Source organism: Plectropomus leopardus, chromosome 16 (assembly GCF_026936395.1).
Source record: "Plectropomus leopardus strain MGB_pleo_1.0 chromosome 16, ASM2693639v1, whole genome shotgun sequence".
Classification (NCBI taxonomy): Eukaryota; Metazoa; Chordata; class Actinopteri; order Perciformes; family Serranidae; genus Plectropomus; species Plectropomus leopardus.
The window spans coordinates 17,569,046-17,587,990 of record NC_142191.1 but is presented as its reverse complement, the minus strand read 5'-3'; the positions used below and the strand labels follow the sequence as shown (position 1 = coordinate 17,587,990).

General features: G+C 38.6%; 1 protein-coding gene across 1 annotated transcript in view; it reads right to left on the bottom strand.

Annotated features, from left to right (window-relative positions):
- Nucleotides 1-13,416: 13,416 nt before the first annotated feature.
- Nucleotides 13,417-18,945, bottom strand: part of kcnk3a (potassium channel, subfamily K, member 3a) — a 45,646-nt gene continuing 40,117 nt past the window's right edge. The window contains exon 2 of the mRNA XM_042503775.2: nt 13,417-17,251. Within this exon, the coding sequence (XP_042359709.2) occupies nt 16,332-17,251 (920 nt within the window). The 3' untranslated portion in view covers nt 13,417-16,331. The remainder of the gene's footprint in view (nt 17,252-18,945) is intronic.

Here is an 18,945-nt window from a genome sequence, read left to right as displayed (position 1 = left end):
GGCTTATGTATTTCTCTCATTTAAAAGCCAAAAAATTGACCTATTATTGAAGTAATAGCTGAATAGATGATTGTCCGTTAAGAAATCAAATCATAGCAATGGAGAAACAGGTAATACAATATCTGAAATATTTACTCTCTGCAATTCATCCGAGGCTTCTCATCGTTAACATAAATATGCAAATTGCTTTTTCTTATTAAACCAGAATTTTATTTATTTATTTTTGTTAGGTGAGCTTTCCATGGACCCCTTGGTAACTGCAGAAGCACCCCTGCTTGTGGATCACTGTTGAGGCGTGGCTGCACCATAATTTATGAAAAATCAATCAGTTATTCAGTGCGTTTACTCTCAGATGCTTACTGTCATCCTGTAACAGCAGCATGAACTTCCCTGTTGAAAAAAAAGTGTCTCACCATTGCTGGCTTTGTTTATATTTTGATTTACTATGCTGAAATTTATTGCATGAATGTTTAATACCAGAACAGAATAAACAACAGCTTCCATAAACTCTGCAGACACAAAGCAAAGACTTCCAGGCAGAGCTATTGTTTAAATATCAGTCTTTCCATTCAGGAAATTCTTATGTGTCAGTGAAAGTTGAGCTCCCAACAGGAGGTGAGGTAATTCAGGGATGGGGGTCAGACTAGGATTGCAAATCTGTAGGGAAGCTATAAATATATATATATGTATATATATATATATATATATATATTTTTTTTTTTAAAGGATGTTTTGAAATTTGCATAATTGAGATATTATTCACCATTGTTCCATGACAGATGAGGGCTCGTAGCAAACCAAGAGAGGTCAGGAGCTCGAGTCCATATTTGGCCTCACTAACACAAGGACAGATTCTCTTTGTGTGGGGGCGAGATGCAACTGTAGCTGCTGGACTGTAAATCTGTCTCTATAACCCCACACTACTTGGATTAAAAAAAAAAACACAAAAACTTTCTTTTTGTGTTTTTGATTAAATACACACAAAAACATTCCAACACACAAATCCCACCCTCTTCAGATACCCGAAAAGTGAATGATTAAAAAAAAACATATAAAACTCAAAAATATCAAAATACTAACAACAGTGAAAATAGTTCAAATATTAAAAAATACATATAAATAAAATAAAAGTTAATTATACATTTTGTAAAAACAAAGGAGCATTGGAATGCTGTCACAATTTGAACCACTAAATAATTTACCTCGTATGAAAAAAAACTCCATATAAACATGCATACATATGTACACATGTAAGCAGCATACACACATTTAAAGAAATGTACATGTCCAAATATATTAAATACTGAAAGATGTCTTCTCTCAGCAAGTGTAAAAACAGGTTCATCGACAATACCACATAAGTAAGGTACTTATTCCAGTCAGAATATTTTAAGTTATTAACAGGCACATCACCTGTTCTCAGTCCAGAAAGTCAGAAGAGATTTTAGTCAGAGGGAAGAGATTTTACTATTAAACTATAGCATTTATGAGAAAGAGTTACAGTGAATTTTATAGAGGAGAACCAGGTATCTATATTTCTGACAGGACGACTTCTTGGACACAATGATGGATAACAGCTTCTTTAATTCATAATAACTGCAAAACCTGAACAGAAACTAGTGTGTTCAATGTTAAATAGATAAAAAACAACAACTAGAGAATACTTCCTAAAGCATTCTCTAATGAGAATACTTGCAGGAAGGGCATCACAATCATTCTCTGTGGCAAGAAACTAAATTAAAATCTCGCCTAATTGCATGTTTTTTCATGTGTGACTCAAACTGCAGGCTGTGACCTTTCATCTCTTATAGTACAGCAACTTAACTGTCGGCTTTGCACAACGTTAATAAAACAAATTTGATTTGCTGTGTATTTTAAAATATGACGCAGACACGCGTGACCTGTGACCCCCTGTCTCCCCTGTCCACTCCTCTTCTCTCTAACCATTATCTACTGTATCAGCAACACACCAGGACAGTTGTCGTGATTATGCATCAGCCGCTGAGGGCTGTCATTGGTTACGCAATCACTCTCCAGTGGTGCACAGTGTGCCAGAGCCGGTGCTCTCCTAAGTCCCTGCCTGGCTTGAAGAGGCCTTCAAACACTGGCTTTTGGAGGAATTGTTAAGTAGTTAGTGTCTTTGAGAGATTTCAGACTAACATTGACAGGAAAAGCATTCTTGAGACAGAAAAGTTGTTAGTTTTTCACTTTTCTTCCACGTTGAGCCCACTCAATTATTTAATGAAAGACTTCAGAAGTGTAGTGACAGAGAGTTTGCATTAATCATATACAGACATTATGGTTATCCTTTTCTGTGAGAGAACAGCAAAACTCTGGAAATAAATCCTTTCAAAATGAAACTCTAAGCCATACTTCACCCACAAAATCATCATTTGTATTTCATTTACTCACCCCTCATTATGTTGAAATCTTGAAGAAAATTTTCTATTTCTCGCATGCCTTCAGTCAGCTAAGAATCCCAAACATGGAGGAAATAATTAATTAATTGAAGGGGGCCACATTTAACAACAGCGAAACTAAATTAAAACATCCATTTACAAACTCTCACACAACTTGTGCAGTAAAAAGTCTCATTTTTTCAGTCGTATGCTCAGTACAGCACATGCATTTTTTGCTCAAAGTGTGCAGTGAGCATTTCATTGAGTTCACACACCTTGCTTTAAATAGTAAGAATGTAGTCGAAATGCATACATTTGATGAGTAGTCAGCATATGACTGGATACATGAGACAAATTGTTTGGGTGTTTGTCAATGGATGCCTGTTTTGCTGTTGCATGCAGCCGCATTAATGAATCACGTGGCACAGGGGCCCTACGAACCGCCATCTACAAGATTTTACTCAGATTAGCACATAAGCACATTGTTTTTGGATTCTGCGTTCACTGTGCAGGCGTAAGGGAAAACCAGGTTTTATTGCTTTAAAATGTGGTCAAAATTGTTCTCATGACTAGACATTTTTTATACGTAAGGTTAATCAAAAGTAAAGATACAAACTTGTGCACATCATTTCTACCAGGCAAACAGACAACCAATGGAGGAAAGAAACATAACCTCTGCACCTGAGAGAGGCGGCTCCTTCCTCGTCAGGAGCGCTTGTTTAATCTTCCTTGCCTCAGGTGGGTCAGGTGACTTTAGGGAGCCTTTTAACAACTACGTTACTTTAAAAACCATTGACATGATATGCACGACACATGCACATGTAACATATTAGTAGTTTTTTAGAATCATACAATGTGAACATTTCCTCCTGGTGACTGGGCTTTTAATGAGGGGACTCTTGCTGTTAACCTAATTCCAGCAAATATACATTTTAAAATGTAACTGTTGATTAAATAGCATTTTTTCCTTGTAAAGAAACAAATAAACAACATGATTTGAAGAAATCTTTCCAATTACAGAAAACATTTTTGTGCTACATAATATGATGATGTCCCTGTCTCTAATAGAGAGATCTTAAAGAAAACTTGAACGAGTATCAAGTTTGTGTGTTTTATCTGTTGTCAGAGTTGAGAAACCTCTGAGAAGCCTAAGAGCACAGCAGAAGAACTCCTACTGATTTATTCTTTTGCTCTTTATTTCTCCTAAGGAGGGTTTAGGATAAACAGATCAGAATTTAGTAAGCTCCAAGAAGAAAGACGATTTATTTCTCAGAGACAAAGAAAAGGCTTTTGCAGCCAAATTTTAAATATACATTTATCACTGAGTTTCCTTAATGAAGCCTTTGTTATATCAGTACTCTGTATGATTTAGCTGCTGCATAATGAAGATTTTGATTACAATCCAGAGATGATTATTGGTAGGCCAAGTGTTAATATCATCATTAATACTGCCACATTTCACTGTCTACAGTATCACATTCCTTGTTGCGTATGAATTTCACAACAATCACTTCAGCTCATATCTGAGCTGATTATCTAACCAACGGGGAGCTCTGCGACATGGCCTGGGTGTGTGGGGTACGGGGGGGCCTGGCAAATTTTGCCGCAGATCTTCTTGGAGGACACCTAATCACAAGTGACACGGGAGCAGCATTGCAGATTTGATGTTAATCCAAGCTGAAGTCAGAAACATTTCCAAGGCTCTCAGCAGTTCTTTCTAGATAAAAGGGCACAATTGAAATTGTGCCATGAAGGCTGCGATGTGATACCTATTTCAATCATTCACACACACCTTAGGCAAAGTGCAAGAAAAAAAAAACTGGACTATATGCATCCGAGTGATTTACAGTCAAGATCTGAAATGTGCCACAACACACAGCAGCTTGTGTCAACGCAGGGTTTCCCTGTGGCTCTACTTGGCATTGACTATATGCATGTTACGATATAAGTTGTCAGTACGACCTCATGATGCACTTTCTGAAATTTGCAGACACATTATAGTAATGAAACAGGTGGAAAGGATGATGGAAAAAAATGATGAAACGAAAACACATGACCTATTTTTTTGGGGGGGTGGGGGTGGGATGGGTGCTGTCAGAAGCAGAGTTGGGGCTTCAAGGTTGACGTATGACAGAGCCTTCCTGAAGCTCTGTCTGCTCTGGTAAAAGAGGGTGTTACTCTGTCAGTTTTGAACTCAGTGCACTGTGATGCGGCATAAAGAAAAGGTTTAAAGGAATAGGTAAGAAGAATATTAAATAAAATATAGAAAAGAAAGATATTTGGTGATATAAAAAACAGTGAACCACTTCCTTCAAAGACTCAGTCCTGAATAGAGATATTGAATAACTGAGTGATTGTAAGGCTTCTGAACTTTAATGCGAGATTTAGTTAATGCAGGACGTACGTGTTTTTTGGTGTGTGTTGGCTGTGACATGCTCCTTTGATTGTCCCTCTGCAGTGCAGCTCTATCAAATCAACCTGGCAAACCTCCCCATTAGTCACTTATTATGTCTGATTACACACAGACCAAGTGATGGTCCGACACCCTCATCAGCAAAAGTCTCGCATAAAGACCTGCATGTATCTTTTTCCACAGCTTTTCACCTTTTTGTTCTGCTGAGACAAAGAAAGTCTTACTTGGCAGAACATTTACAGACAGAAAAAAGCCAGCAGTTTATAGTTTAAATAAAATATTGAACAAGGAGAAAAGGGATCAGCAGCACAGATACTCCTTTAAGAGCTTAATTGTTGTTCCCTGGTGTGTACACATTTTTAGTCTTTTAAGAGATTTAAATAATTTGCAGTTTCATTCATTTTGCAAGACTTTCTTGGACTGCTTCACTGACACTGTAGGGTAGAGCTTTGATCAAACCCAACACCACATAAAAACCAAACCTGATTCAAGCCTGTTGAGAAACTATGGCTGGCCCAAACTGTTAGGTTGGGTCATCAGGTTTGGACAGAGAATAAAAACTCTTTTGTATGGTAATGTTGCTATAAACAGAAAGCCAGTTATGAATTCAATTAACCATAAAAAATAGAGTTCAGCTGACCTCATACTGTAAAAAAGAGCATTAGCTGGAAACATCACGTACAAATATGCTGATAATTTGCACTCGGACCTTTCTTCATGTTGTTTAGAAAAAGAAACAGCCAATCTTGGATATTCTCAGAGATTAAAACTCACAAATGTACTGCCAGAAAGTCAGGTTATAAGAACAACACAGTCCATGGGGCTAGTAAGTCTTGCTGGATGCATGGGCTCACCTCACTGAGGTCTCGGTCCTGTTTGAGTCATTGTAGGCTCATTACTCTTAGACGTATTTATTATTTTCAGTTTTTATGATGTATTAAGCTGCTGAATGCACACTGTTTACATAAACTCTATTGAATAGCCATATAAAGGGTTAAAGTCATATGTAAGTGGTGCTAAAATGCCCAGGAATACACACCCAGGTGTAAATAGCCACATTCACCATTTATACCTCAGATGCAAACAGCATTGTTGGCTATAGACACCTGGGTGCTAATAGAGCTAGCTAAAAAAAAAAAAGAAATAGACCACTGACAGCAAAAGTGAAACGAATCATTTAATTTGATTTCTTTCAAAAACATGGAGAGAAGGCAATGAGCAACTTGACAAGACATGTCCCAAAAATTAACAAAAATTTAATGGAGAAGTGAAAAAAAAGAAAAGTGCTGCATATGTATATATATATATATATATATATATATATATATATATATATATGTATATATATCCTTTTTTTCCCCCATTTTTTTCTTTTGTTACTTCCCTCTTCTTTTAAACAAATTTTAGGGTAATTTTCTTGTCATGTTTTGTAATTTCCTGCAATTTGTGGGACATTTCTAGCCAAGTTAGTCATTGCCCCCCCTCCATGTTTTCTAAAGAAATCAAACTACTTTGCTCAGGTTTAAAAGGTTCAAATAGCTTGTGAAAGGTGTCCAAACGCAGCACAAGAAAACTGATATCAATCCAGGTTTCAAAGGGTTAATCATTCGGTAGGCTATTTTCTGTGCCAAACATCAACTCAAAATCAAACAAAATAAAATTGTCTTCTGTATAATTGTAGCTGCTTCACGTTGGCCACAGACCGGAGACACTGGCACACTGTCGTCCTCCCAGCTCTTGCTGCAGCGTATCAGTCACAGAGAAATCAGTAACATGGCTCCCGGTCTGATTCTGCATGTTCTCGCAAGTGTTCCCGCCCGTCCTCGTCTCAGCTGACGGCGTCAACTGATCAGAAGAACATCTCGCCAAGTGCCAACAGCCTGTGTGGCCACAAAGCGGGGTTCATGTCTGCAGCCATGCGAGCACAATGATTACAGAGGAGACGGGAGGTGGGGTCGAAGGGGGAAGGAGTCGGCTACTGGAGAGCCGGAGGTCACAGTTATGTAACACCACTAATGTCAGACCATCACATAAGATGAAACCCTCCCCAGCGACCCTGTTGCTGGGTGCCATTTTCTCTTTACATCAGTTAAAATAATCACATTACAGCTGATCTGAAACGTGGAGGCTAGCGGCTTCAAACCAGTATGTCCAGCTGATTCAGGTGTAAAATGAAGATGAAACAGAGTCAATGTGTTTTGACTTCTATGGACAGTATTTTTTCTTTCTTTTTTCAGTCTTTTTTCTTGTTTTTTTAAGTGTGCTGCTGAATCTTATCTCTTATCTCTGCACAGGGCATGTAAAGCATCTGCATGTCGATGTCTGTGAAATAATACAAAATCTGCTGACAGAGAGAAAAGAGCTGCAGGTGCTACTGGGAGAAAATGAAACACATTTCAGTCTTTCTCAAATTTGGGTCTTTAAATGTCACCAACTATGACAAAAATTATCCCCACTGAGAATAGGAGTGCAGATTTTGTCTGATTTTTGTCTTATTATAAAAAACACCACCCATATCTCCTCTAACATCACATACTGTTGATTTCAGATGTAATGCATGTTGTCCAACACCTGAAAGTCCATTGACGGCTTTATTTAGGGCACATTATCATTTCATTCTAAGAAATCATGTTAATCCTGTTATCAAACATCAAACTTTGCAACAAAATCACCTCAACTTAAATTCAACAAAGCACATAGCTTGACAAAGTAGGCAAGTTTTAAATATTTGGACCATGGTCTGACGAGTAGTTTCCTGGGGTAATGACGAGGGATATGTTGGGTTAACATATGAGACACATGTTGGTCATTTTGCTGACAATGAGATAGCCCCCCCCCTCGTGTCACCTACACGCTTGACCAAAAAAACTCTTGATGCAAGACCCAACTTACTGTTTTCAAAACTTTCATTCAAATTGTGTGTTCCTCGTCCGCAGGTGGAGTTCCCAGTTGTTATGAAGATGGTTTCATGTGACCTGAGTGTGGAATTTCATCAAGCTGCTGTTTCCAATGTTAAGGATAAATCTTCAAGCAAAATAAAAAAATAAAAATGTAAATGTAAACAAGGACCTGCCTCATGCTCTGAGGAAGGCCTGTGGCTGAAACATGTCAGCGACGATATTTCAAAATGCCGAAGCTCTGCAGGCATCAACTGCTTTGATAGTGTTTCAAGCTTTTCTACTTTTGAGCTGGTTTAGCAGCATCTCATAAATGCTGTAATGTTCATGTGCGGCAGTGAAGAATGGTAAGAAAGAAGCACAATAAAGAGAATAAAACATTTTTTTCAGCATAAAACTTTTCAGCAAAGATGAAATAATAGTTAGACAAAGAAACAGAGAAAGAGAAATGCCCATGTCACAGTTTAGGATGGATGCGTTACATTTTGTTTGACAGCTGACATCCTGAGTTTTTCTTTCATGAGTGGCAACAATTAGAGTGACATGTTAGTGTTTCTTCGCTGTCAATCTCAAGAAAGCAAATAGAGTGACTTGAAAGATTGAGAAAGTGTGCAATTTGGAAATTTGCTGCGTCAGTAATACACAACATCTTGTTGCGTTCCTCAGGAAAGATGGTTTTCAGCTCAAAAAAAGACATTTCTTCTCAATGTGATTAAAGGCAGACAGTGGAGCAGGCCATTAATGGCATTCTCTGCTTGTGAGATAAAGGTCTTGGCAGTATGTTCAGTTTCCTGTGAAAAATGAGTTGGTTTAATGCAACGCAATGGGACTAAGTTGTGAGAAAAAGTGCACACTGGACACTCAGGAGGAGGCTTTGGGGAGATTAGAAACCCATCACCCTCTAAACAACCGCCGTCCTCCGCTCCACTTTCATTTCTTCCTGTGAATATGCTCTGCTGCCTCTGAAAAGGACTCATCCAGAGATTATTCTGTGGAATAATGTTGGCATATTTTATAAGCTGCCAATCTTTGGAGACAAAAGAGTGAGAGGAAAAGCCTGAAGGAAATGAAGGAGGAGGTTTTTGCAAATGCTAAAGAAAAAAATACAAGAATTCATACTGTTTCAGCACAGATTCCTCCGATTTGACAAATGGCAAATCCACTGTAAAAGGTAAAGATTACCCTTTTCAGCTGGTCTCTTGGTGATAGAAATGGCGTTTAACATGTTATTAGCAGCCACGCTGTAGCAAAAAATTGTCCCATATACTGTAACTACTGTCTAATTACACATTACAATACACAAACATTAGGTCTACATGTCACCTTGCATATTATTTTTCCACTCATCTGTGACCTCTAAGAATCTTGACTTTCATCTGAAGAGAGGAAAGCCTTATATAAGAAGATAGACCAAATACGTCAACCTAACCACCAGAATAAAAGTTGGCACTGAACGCTTCTGCAAACCACCGATATGTCATGTTTGTATGTTATTATGTAGCCGATAGACTAAAAATAAACATTTCAACAATGTTGTAGTTAACATGTAGTTCGGTTTGATCAATAAAACCACATTATTATTAATTATTATTGTCAGGAAAAGATCATTTTTATGTTTATGTTTCATGTTGGTTTAGAATACCACCTTTGGAGGGAAAAATCCCAGCAAGAAAAGCAGCAATGTGTCAGTGAAACAAGCCATCAGGTTTTCATGGCACTAACGCCTCTAACACTGCAAAACATCCATGTTTGGAGCCTAAAAAGCTGATGGAAAAACTGACAGGATGTTATGAAATGTCCATTGTAGGAGCCTAAAATGCTGATCAAAACTGGTTTAACGTAAGCGTCACTCCAGATTGAATTTTTCCTCAGTTCATTTTGTAATGCCTGGCTGTCCAAGCATGAAGAACTGCAGCCTGTCAGATGTCATTTGTGTCCTCAAACTCAAAGATCCATGCATTTTCTGGTTTGCTCAGCTTCAGCTTTGAAGAAGTGCTCATCAGCAGTTTTGAAACAAGACTGAGACATTTTTGGCATTGCAATACTTGGAAAAATGCATCAGAGATTAAATAAACTGACAAAAACATGCCAATGATCGGGGCTGCAGCTACAGAGGACATGGAGGACCAGATGTTCTAAGTCCTGTTTCAAGGAATTTGGCAAAGAAATAGTTGACTCACACAAAAGTACTCATGATATTTTTAAGCCTGTTTCTTACAATTTGTTCGAGTTATTGTTATTAAAGTTGTCTGTTTTGGTTCCTATACCAGGATTATATGATGATTATTATGACTTTTTGGTGGCTATCAGAAAGGTTTGGGTAGTTTTGCACTGGGGGACTGTAAACTTTTTACCTCAGCATTTCCAAAATCCTTGACACAGTCCTGCTTTTGACACTTCATTAATGAAATACAATAGTGATGGCAACCATCGTGTTTGATCTATTAACACTAAAGGATGAGATAATAAAACGAAAATCAGGCCTGCATCCTTTCTTGCTGTTGGAAACCAAGGTATTTGGTAACTGGCGCAACTCAGAGGTAAATCCCTGTGACCAGTGGTGAAAGGAAATATTTTACAGCACCAGTTTACATTTACATCCAGATCACAGATTTTGCTTGAAAATGAAATAAGGATTCAGATTCAGGTTCGATGCATTCAGGAGTGTCTCCTTTGATCATGTGTTCACACTTCGAATCTGAATCTGAACATGGAAATGTAACAGTTTTTTTTTGTTGTTAATATTTTTTTAGGCTCAGATTCCCAATCACAATAAAAACAGTGAAGAGGACCCAATGTCTATATAAAAATAACACTTTTTATTCATAAAATTAGTTAAAATCACACGTGCCCATTAATTAAATTTTTCAGATTATATATAACTGTTGGTCATCTGCATAATGGTGGTAATTAAAAATGTGGTGCATTATGTTGCTGACAAGATTGAGAATGCACTGTACAAGCAAGACATGAACAAAATTAAAGGTAATCAAAAAAAACTGTTACAGTTACACTCTTACAATGTTCAAACATTTATATTGTTCTTTACTCTAACCGATATATTACATTACTGTATTATTTTATATGGGATACTTTGTTGTTTGTCATCAGTGCTGTGGTGAAGGTGCTGGGAAACACAGCGATGTGCTGTTAAAAGACAACTGTTGCTGGTTTCCAACAGTGTCTGCAGCTTGGGGTTTTTCTCGCCTAGGTGACACGCCATCCACAACTCTCTCCACCTCCCCATGACAAAGTCAGCTCGTACTATGTAACTTCAGAAATGTGGATGATATGAATGTACAAATGTACAATTCGAACATTTTCCTCAGGCGACTTGGCTGTATTTGTGCTTTGAAAAAAATCCTACATCTCTAAAGATTGTTACTCCTCTATGGTTACAGTATATACGCATAGCTGTGGTATAAATCAAAGCGACAGGTGATGTAAAGCTAAAGACGGGCTGTACAGGAACACTGTGTTTTTGTGTCAGGCCTCACTTGGTGAACGATGAAAGGTAGGACATTGAGATCTTAGCTGATCATTTCTCCTTAGAAGCGGAACGGAAGGGTTTATGCTTTGCAGCTATAAAGGTGCGAATGTGACAGTTATATAATAAATATCATAACAGGGGTGAGTAAACTTAGAGTCACCGCGTCCTAACTTTGGTTATGTAATAGGGACTTCACTGAAAAGTTAGCCATGATGAAAGCAGTGGTGACACATCCATCCGAACATTTGCTGCAGCAGTGTTCGAACGGGCCATGCCAAATGGTACAGTAGGTATGTGTTTCAGTTCATATAACTTTAAAGATTCATTGATACACCATATTTTCTAAATTAGAAATCAAGTTCTTGTGTTTTACCGGAGCATAAAGCAAAAAACAAGAAAAGAGACTGACAACAGGAATTAGAAACAAAAGCAGGAACATGTCCAGCAGAAAAAAGAAGATAAAAAGAAAAAAAGACAAAAATAGTGAAAAACACTGATATTAGTAAAACGATGACTTCTTGATGTAAACAGGGCCAAAAATGTTTTTTGAAAAACATTCAAAATGCACATTTTTTGAAAGCAATTCTGCACTAGAGCACCTTTAGTCTGTAGCACAGAAATAAAGAAATCTTTCTTCAGTTTATGAAAGGTGGTTTTCTTCTGTTATGAATTACAACGAGCTCCAATCTTCAGCCGAATGAATGTCGGCTCTGTGATTGCTGTTGAAGTCATCTCCATTTGTCCAATAATGCCCTGATGGAACAAAAGGCTGTGATTGCCTATTTACCTGCAACCTGTGCAGAATTGAACATTAAATGTATAAAGAATGACATATGACACACAGCACAATCAGCTGTCTGTAATACTGTAAGCAATTACTGAACCACTGGACCACATAAATGCTGCATTAGGTGTCTCTTCTTGCAGTTACTGCAATGGCTGAATTCCAACTTTTCCATCTATGATGTAAACATTTATAGTTGTGTATGTCACAAATGAAGGAAAGAGTCTCTTTATTGGTAAAGCCAAAGGAGAGCTATACAAAGCCAGAATTCTGTTTATAATTTTGAACACCTTTTGTATCTAAATGCTCACTGCTATGTCAGTTTTAAGCCTCATTCTGAATTTTTTTCTTATTCAGGACACAATGTTTTCATGGGACAAGAGGAACCTGGTTACTCAAATCCCTGTTCATGTGCACAGTCATCTGTTTGCAGGTGTGTGAGAAATCACTCACGAACTGATGCACTATGTTCTGAAACCTGCATCAGGTGTTTACATGCCACAGTATCCTGGATTTTATTTGAGTATTCCAGGTAGCATACCCACATTTCCTCGAAACTAGGATGAGGCCCTAATGGAATACTTTGCCTCCCAAAATAATCATTTGTATATCAATCATCCACTCTATCTTATGTTGAAATCCTGAAGAAAACAGTTTTTTATTGCGTACCTCAATAAGCTATTTTACCTCGCCAAACACAGAGCTGCTGGTCTACCAGAGCCTCAGTCATTTACTTTGTTTGTGGAATTGTGTTTTAAAGGTTAAGTTTCGATTCATTGTGGTTTCTGAAACTACTTGTGAGATTTGGTGTGACTATCACCCAAAAAATGGGGTCAAAACCATAGGGTGACCAGATGTCCTACTTTATGCGAGAATGAACTGCAGTTTTATCCCTTGTCCTGTATCCCACATATTAAGACAATGTCCCACATTTCTAGTTTTCAAAAGTCCAACAACTGCAGGACAGAAGCCTTTCTGAAATCTAGCCTTTAACCAATAGCTGTGAAGATGCAGGGAAGGCTGCCATCACGGGGCTGTGTTTGATGTCAGTCTAGCTGTGCACATGTGGATCAAGTGCAGGTGACAGCGCTGTCTTTGCTACACTACACCCAATGGGAAAGACTGCAAATCACCGTGCAGTCAAAGTGTTATGTTGTACATGATGGGAACTACTACAAGGAAAAGGCAGCTACAACAAAGATTGGGTAAAGCAGGTGGAAGGTGTCTTAGTTTTTTGGGTTTTTTTGTGAAATTTGTGAAGTCATTATTAAATCCCTCAGCCCTCGGTTTGTTAGTAGATTGCATGTTAACCCAGCAGTCAGCACCATTATTACTGCTATTGTGTGATTATAGCATCAATGTTTTCTTGTGGCATAAGTTTGTACTTGTAGAAAAATGAGATAATAGTGGGAGAAATGTACACAAAATTACCGATAATTAAGCTGTCTTTTTATTAAAAAAATAGAATAAAATTAACCAGCAAATGAATGAACGGTAAATTATTTATATTGAATTAATGAATATTAAAATGAATACAAAATGACTTAATGCATATGTCAGTCCAGTGAATTATTCAGTTATCTGTTATATTTTTCATGTACTTCTCAGCAGGCCTTGGCTCTGCTGAACTCCAACTAAAGTAGATTTCTCAGCAGAGTTAATGAACAATAAGCCTTAATGAAAATACTTCACTAATTATATCAAATAACAATTGTCAAAATTAAATGAATGTATATTTCACCAGTCATAAAACAGTTATTAGATAAGTTCACACTTAAATGAACAAACAGTTGTTTTAAATTAAATCATATTTTATTATGACTGAAGAAAAAAAAAACATACTGTTAATGTATAGCCACACACAGAGCCAACTGCAGTCCCTCCTTCAGTTCATGACAGATGCTGAACAACATTATTAAGAATGTTTCAGTAGAAAAAGAAAGTGTGACTGAAATTAATATATGAGACACTGTAATGTAAAACTACAAAAAAAATCATTATGTAAGAAAAGGACTTAGAACAAAAATGAACACTGCATAAAGACCTCAGTTGGCTGAATCAAGTGTGTTTAGGAGGGGCCGGAGCAAAGACCCTCTAAGTGCATGAGGTGCAAACTCTGAGGCCATTTATTAGTAAGGTAAACTGCTATTATTTTCAATCATTAATAACACAGAGTCAAACATCTCAGACTTATAACACAAGAGAGAATTATTTAGGGCGTATCATTGTCATAACAAAACACAATGTGATTCCATTAAATAAAAAAACAAAATAAAGTAGTGCACTGAATTCCAGCGCCCTGAAGCGTATACACCAACCAGTCTTCTAAGGTGCAGCAGTGAATAAGATATGACTCTTTACTACGCACAAAGTGAGCTTACATGCTCTGAGTTAAACTATTAGAATATAGTTGTGTTACATGAAAACATATGATGATAAAAAAGTTTTATGCACAGAAAGAAACTATGAAAAAAAACTTCATAGTCATGAGGTCTGAAAGGGTTGGCAGGGAGGCCTAGTGGTTGGTAGGGGTGTTAGGACACATGAGGCGATATGTTGGTTCACTGGTCAACGATCCTATATCATTGATGCAGAGTGACAATACATCACCATCTATAGGGTACGCCTTTTATTTTGAAATTCTGTGTCACCATCAAACAGTGGCAGGCAGATGATGGCAAGCATCTAAGACGTTATTCATTTGGAAATAAATCAGGATTGTGGAAATATTTTGGATTTGGGGAAAATATTTTCCAACAGACAGAGCACATGCTGAAAACAATGTCTGATGAGATAAAATACTCAAGAAACAAGACATACCTGCCTCCTAACTCCTCGCTTCAACAGTATCAAGCTGAAGACACATGCATGCAGGCAGAAATGCAACCAAGCTGTCCTGTCTGGAAATGCAGTGACTTTAACCAATGCTGATTACGAAAAAGTATAAATAATACATGTAATTTGTCAGCATATCCTCAGACAATCGTGCGATATCCTTTTAATTAGTGCCCCCCAATGACGTTATGCACGTTCATAGAGTTATGCTCCCAATGTAAAATTTTGTACTTAACATAAAGTTATGGAGGTTTGGATTAGCAGAAGAAACATGGTGATGACACATTTTGAAATGACTCAGAGTTCATATGGTTTCAAACACCAGTCTAATGTAATAGAGCCAAATTTTATACCTCTGTTAAATTATTTTATTATTAATCCTTGTTTCATGGCTGTTGGGACAAGTTTGCCTTCAGGGTTTGAGTGTCAATTTGAAGAACTTAAGTGTACTTAATCGATATAAAATCATATCGTGATGAAAGTAGTGATTAAACCCTTTGTGGTTAGAGGAACTGTGCGTAACGTAACGTAAAGAAACATATGCTATGGCATGGCATCATATCGCATTGCATCATATCGTATTGTATCATATTGTAGCAGACTTTGTGACAATAACAAATAAAGTATCCTTGTCCAAAAAATCAATATAACGTTATATCCTGAAGAAAGTAGTGATTTACACCCCTAGTGGTTAGAGGCAGTGTCACGGGTTTGATCCCCACAACAGTGACAAGTGTCCTTCAGAAAGATATTTAGGCCAAACCTGCTCAATCATTCACCATTGTCATTTAAATGCCATCATTATGAGTTTTCTCATGGAAGAAAAAAAAAATAAACAGACCAAAATGTGGCTTGAACCTGAACTTCAGTTACAGACACACAGGATAAGACACAGAAAATATTTTTTGAAACCTTTCACTGAAAAAATAAGCTTTCCCTTGTTGACACCTATGAGTGAAGTGTCCAGATATGTACACCTTTTTAATTTCACCACGGTGAGTATAATACAACCAAAGATTCCTTTTGGAGAGTCTTTTTGGAAAAAAGTGGATCTAAGATTATTCAATAAAATATCTCTCAGTGGGGCTTTATGTACAATCCCTCTTAAAAACAGGTCTCACAGTGTGCTCTGTCCCTTTTCATATTAGAACATGAAATTCTGTCTAACAAAGAAAATACTGAATTCAATATTGTGATAATTAATTTTAGAGAGAGCTGCAAGTTTTTTCCCCGTCCTCAAACAGCAACAGTTTGTGTAACAAATGCTTCTTAAACAACCATTAGCATCATTTCTCAGTGACATCAGTAACGATGTTAGTCCAGAATGGTTTGTGCTTCGCTAATGGAAGTTAAATACACAGAGTCTGGAGGCTCTTCAGTGCCAGAAACCTCAGAAGGACTGCGTCTCTTTAAGACAAGAGCTATGTCCCCTTGGTGTCCTCAGATGATCTCCTACTACAGTAGACGGGCCCTCCTGTGTGGACTTGACCTTAAACCATGAAGTCCTCGGAGTTTAGATGGAGCTTCTGCGTTTATTGAGTCTTCTGTAGGTGTTGATGCTGTGCAGGCCAGTGGAAACTGAGCTGATGCCCGAGTAGCGTTGCAGGCTGCACACGCAGCCGTTAGAGTGCAGCGGGTTGGAAAACGCCTCCCCCTGCTCCATGTAGGTGTCTGAGGTGGAGAGGTCACGTGGGATGATCATGGGGATGGAGTATTGCAGCTTCTCTCTACTCTTGTACCAAAGGCAGGAGCACATGGATTGGAAGTGGAGCACTTCAGCGTAAACGTTACGTAGACCCCGACTCGCCGCCCCTCCCCCACTACCTCCCACTGCACTTCCTCCGCCGCAACCGGACGGTGTGGACGAGGAGGAACCCGGGTCTATGGAACAGTTGATGTGTCCACCTGCCTGGCCATTGTGAGCAAGGAGAGCCCTTTGCTCAGCATCCCGCTTCTCATCCTCAGCGTTCATGGTCATGAACCGCAGCACCGCTAAATTGAGGAAGGCTCCGATCACGGCCAGGCCCGTCAGGATGTAGATGAAGCTGAAGGCCACATACTCTGGCTTGGTTTGCAACGCCTGCTCATTCTGCAGTGCCACATAGTCCCCGAAGCCGATGGTGGTGAGTGTGATGAAGCAGTAGTAGTAAGCATGAAAGAAACTCCATCCCTCAAAGTGTGAGAAGGCCAGTGCCCCAACGCACAGTGTGCTCATGCACGATATGAAGCCTATGATCACCATGTTGGCCATGGAAACCTCAGTGCGCCTCATGCCAAGGCACTTCTTCAGGCGGTGGAGCAGGTACCTTACGAAGGTGTTGATCCGCTCACCCACGCTCTGGAACATGACCAAGGTGAGCGGGATGCCCAGGAGGGCGTAAAGCATGCAGAACACCTTCCCTCCATATGTGCTGGGGGCTGCATGGCCGTATCCTGAGGGAGAGACGGAGAAAGGAGCAGGGTTACTGGGGCAGAACTAATTAAATCTACAGTGCAGAGGACAGGGGTCTGAGAAAAGAAGGCTGCAGGCTGGGAAAGATAGTCAAACCCGAAGTAGACAGATATAAATGATTTGTATTCTTTGAGCAGCACTCCTTATAAATTCAGAGACTCTTCATTTCACAGTGGCAATTGAAGATGAGAATGCACGGCAGTGTGGCGCGAATGGCCAAGTATTGATGTCGTGCATGGGAGAGAGAGCCTGAATAATTCATTGACAATCGGTCTCCGCAGAGTGACTTCACCTAATGAGTATATTTGCACCTAATTACTCTTCTACATTTTTTCCCAGAACAAATAAACAGGACAGTACAGGGCAAATAGCAAATATTGGTCCTTTTTTTGTTTATGCAATAAAAAACACTCTTTGTCCTGCAGTCCTTTGCATTGTGGGATTACAATTCCCCCACAGCAGAACAGAATAAGGCAGCAGTGTGGTTTGTGTGCGCTCCAGTGAGTCTTCTGAACAGTGACGCAGCACTGAAAAAAGGAGACAAACTCCCCACAAATACTCTGAGTTCATTTACCCTTTTGACCCTGGATCCACAGCAGTTTTCTTGTGCTTTGTTCACAAGCATTTAAACCTTTGAAACATGAGCAAACTTGGTTTAATATCTTTCAAAAAGACAAGTGACAACTTTGCATGAAATGACCAGCAAACTGCAAAAAAATAGTAAAAGGTGACAAAAAATGACCTGAACATAAAAAAATACAGAGCAAGAGAATTACAGTGCAAAATTATCAAATAGCAAGGGGAAAAGTATCAAGAAAACTATATTTATATCCATTATAGTTATATATTTAAAATGAGGTTACAATAAAACATATATTATTAATTTATACTTAATATTTTACTTCAGCGCTTTTTCAGGTAATTTTCTTGTAACTTTTTACTAATTTCTTCATATTTTCTGGGCCATTTTTTGTTATGTTGCTCATTGCCTTCTTTCCATGTTTTTGAAAAAGAATGTTTATCAGGTTTAAAAGGGTTAAGCAGCTCTGTGGCACAGAACATGCCACATCAAAGTTTGAAAAAAAGAGATTTTCACTAATTAATTTCCCATAAACAGATTTGCTAAACCATTTACTGGATGAGCATATTGTAATGTCAATGTCTGAAATGGCAAAATTGAGAATAGCAGCGAGCACTCGCCACCAGCCTGTTTCAGATATGACTCATACTGAGTGATTCTGCCTGCACTCACACTGTAGAGCTCATGAATTTCAGCATGGATTTGAGCCTCCTTCCGGCACATTTCAGGTTAAGCGCTAACCTTTTGCTTGATCACGTCATCCTCTCACTCATATTGTCCCACAGGATACGGCGCCCTCGCATGCAACATCATTACCACCTGAGATTTAACCCCCAACATGCGGACCTGCTGCGCACGGGAGCCGAGAGATGATGTCCCTGATAACAATGTGATCAGCAAATGGAAAAGGTTGACCAATAGTTTGAATTTAATTACTCTCGCGGTTGATTTAATTCTTTGGGCTCTGGTTTTATTATCACACTGATCGGTGCGGTTGAGCCATCTGTCTGTCTGGTGCCAAATCTGTTTAAAGCTTTCTCAGTTGGGCTGCCACAATGACAGCCATTACAACTGATGTATCTCCTCGTGGAAGGA